General features: G+C 33.6%; 1 protein-coding gene across 1 annotated transcript in view; it reads left to right on the forward strand.

Moving 5' to 3' along the window:
* Positions 1-2956, forward strand: part of RTTN (rotatin) — a 185588-nt gene that overhangs the window by 116694 nt on the left and 65938 nt on the right. The window contains 1 exon segment of the mRNA XM_023725021.1: positions 1426-1517. Coding sequence (XP_023580789.1) covers positions 1426-1517 — 92 coding nt within the window.

Below are 2956 nucleotides of genomic sequence, written 5' to 3' on the forward strand. Positions count from 1 at the left end.
GTTCTCATCTTTTTTTAGCTGGAACAAATTATTTCAGATCAAATTTACCTGATTCTTTAAAAGTTTACGTAAAGCTGTCTTGACTACTTACTGCCTTCTTAGGGGCCGGTTTTTGCCAGCCAATTCAGTTTCTTCTGTTACTGGACTACTTAGGTTTTTCATATTTTACATCAGTTTTTGAAATTTTTATTATCTTTTAAAATAACCATTTTATCTGGCTGTTCAAATGTAGCCATGCCTTCATTTATGATGTTAGTTTATGAATTTTTCCTTTTTTTAAAACAAACATGTTAAAGGATTGTCTCTTCTGATAGCATTTTTAAAAAAGCTATTGGTTTTACTATTTCATGTGTTTGTTTTCATCATTTTCTGCTAATATAGTTTATTCCTGTCTTCTAATTCCATCATTTTTACTAGCATTTTAAATTGAGAGCTAAGTTCATTTGTTAGAAATGATTATTTTCTCATAATTTGTATTTAAGCTATGTATTTCCTTTTGAGAACATTTTTGCGCCATCTGTGACTTTTGTTCCACAGTGTTTTCAGGGCTGCTTAGTTCTAAATAGTTTGTAATTTCCTTTTTTGCCTAAGACTTATTTTAAAGTGTATTGTTCAATTTCTAGATGATAAGCACATTTACTTTGAAGAAAAGTGGGAATTGATTTTCTTATCCTAGCCCTAATAAGGAGCCCTGGTGGCACAATGGTTAAGAGCTCAGGCTGCCAACCAAAAGGTCAGCAATTCGAATCCACCAGCCGCTTCTTAGAAACTCTACAGGGGAGTTCTGCTCTGTCCTGTAGGGTCGCTGTTAGTCGGAATTGACTCGATGGCAGTGGGTACGGGAGCCTTAATTCAGTCAATTGACTGCTATCTCCATATTTTATAAAGTTTTGTAATTCACTTTTCTCTTCATTTTGTGGAGGAATAAAGAGGAAAATGATGTTTGATGAAGTTTTGAACATTCTAAGTAAATGTCCCTGCTGAACAGTGGCCCATCTGATTGCTTGGATTTCTCGATCAGTGTCACTCACAGTGTGGCCCTTGAATCCACAGCATTGGTATCTTCTGAGGGCTTGTTAGAAATGCAGATTCGTGCCTCTCACCCTATTTAAGGAATTGGAATCTATGGTAATAGGGTCCAAGAAACTGTTTTAAAAACAAGCTCTCTATGATTCTTCCACACATTAACGTTTGAGAGCTGGCACTCTAGATAAATTGATAGATTAAATTTAAGCAAAATCAACTATATTTGTATGCATGTATATTTGCATAAAGCATGTAAAATAAGCTTTGTATGTAAAGTAATTAATAATTAAATTGGGCCAGACTTTTTCCTTAGTTTTTGATTGGTTTCATTTAATGAGTCTTTTGTCTATTAATTGTTCCAGGAGAGTGTCCGTGTTAACAGTTTTCCTGTTATCACAGGTTTAGACGACTCATTCAAGTTTTGGAGGGCTCCATCTGTGCTGTCCAGTCGAGATCAAGATCCAGGTTCTCTCTCCACCTTGGAAACAATGGTACTTCAAGGAATGCATAAGTGCTTCATTTCAAATCTGAAAAATTTCAATCTAGGTAGTGGAGATATCAGGCTGGATATAAAGTACAAGGTTATGGTGAAAACAACTATAATTTACGTTAAGTGTTGTCTGTACAGAACTCTGCTAGACATTTACTTAAATTATTTCATTTAATCTGCATATCAGCAAGGTAGCTCCGTTTTAGCCTCTACGTATGAGGCAGTCACTCAAAAGTTAAGTCACTGTGATCAATAGCTATTAAGTTGCACAGCTGGAATTTGAACTAGAGTCATCCTCACTCTAGTATAGCTACACCTATTGCCCTGAGTATGTCCTTTTAGGTGAGAGATTTCAACCCCTCTTCCCTCTGTTTTGACAGAATCATAGGTACAAAAATTTCTGGATGTTTATTAATAGTAGTAGAAGAAGAGAACAGATCTAAGATGATTAAAAATGCTTGATTACCCTGAAATTTTGCTTAAGCGCAGGGCAGTTTTAGAGAAAGTTGAACAAATCAAGTGACTCAAGTGTGGTAGTAATGATTTTAAATAAATTTCTAAATACTTGCATCAGATTTAATCTGGTCTTAATTATCTGAAATAGCAGAAATGTATGCTTGCCTGCCTTTCTTTTTCTTTGATTCATTCATTGATAAGTTGCCTGTTCCAAAAAAATTGAGACATTAATTATTTCTAAATAATGAGCTGATACTAGACTTCAGTAGTTTTACATGCATACAAAACCATTTATTCTCAACTGGAAAATATTGCATTTAACTTTAGAGTTTTTGGAATAATTACTGTGTTGTAGGACCTATTAGGAAGGCAATGGTTTTGACACTCCAGCTTCCCTAAGCAAAAATAGAGAATAATATGAGAATAATAAATAATCATACAGGCATTAATAGGATTTACTTCCTGCAATTTTTCAAAAGACTGGTAGTTTTGAGAGTCTTTTTTTTTTTTTTTTAACTTAGAAGAGTTTGTGTTTAGTGCTAAATGACCTTTATTTGAACAAGTGTGATAATTATCCCAATTCCAGCAAATGTCATGCCTTCTTTTCCAAGCTAGAGATAGTATGTATCTTTCTCTAATCAAGAGAAATAATAATATGATTAAGTGCCAAAATCAACTACCAATTTAGTTCACAGGACAGCATCAATATGTACTAAAAAGTACATCTTCTTGGTTTACCCTGTGTCTTAAAAGGGCTAAAGACAAGCTTAGAAATCTTTGTACATTCTTCAATTACTTGCTTATAGTAGGTACTCAGTAATTGCTGTAATTAACTTTTGAGTTATCTTAGCTATTTTGTAGCGATCACTCAAGTTGTACTTATCCTATACAAGAAGACTTAAGTAAAAAAAGCAGAAGGAAATCTAACTTTTGTATTTCTCTATTTTATGATAAAATATAAATCTTACAGATTGTTGTTAGGTG

Source organism: Trichechus manatus, unplaced genomic scaffold (assembly GCF_000243295.1).
Source record: "Trichechus manatus latirostris isolate Lorelei unplaced genomic scaffold, TriManLat1.0 scaffold00278, whole genome shotgun sequence".
In the NCBI taxonomy this organism is placed as follows: domain Eukaryota; kingdom Metazoa; phylum Chordata; class Mammalia; order Sirenia; family Trichechidae; genus Trichechus; species Trichechus manatus.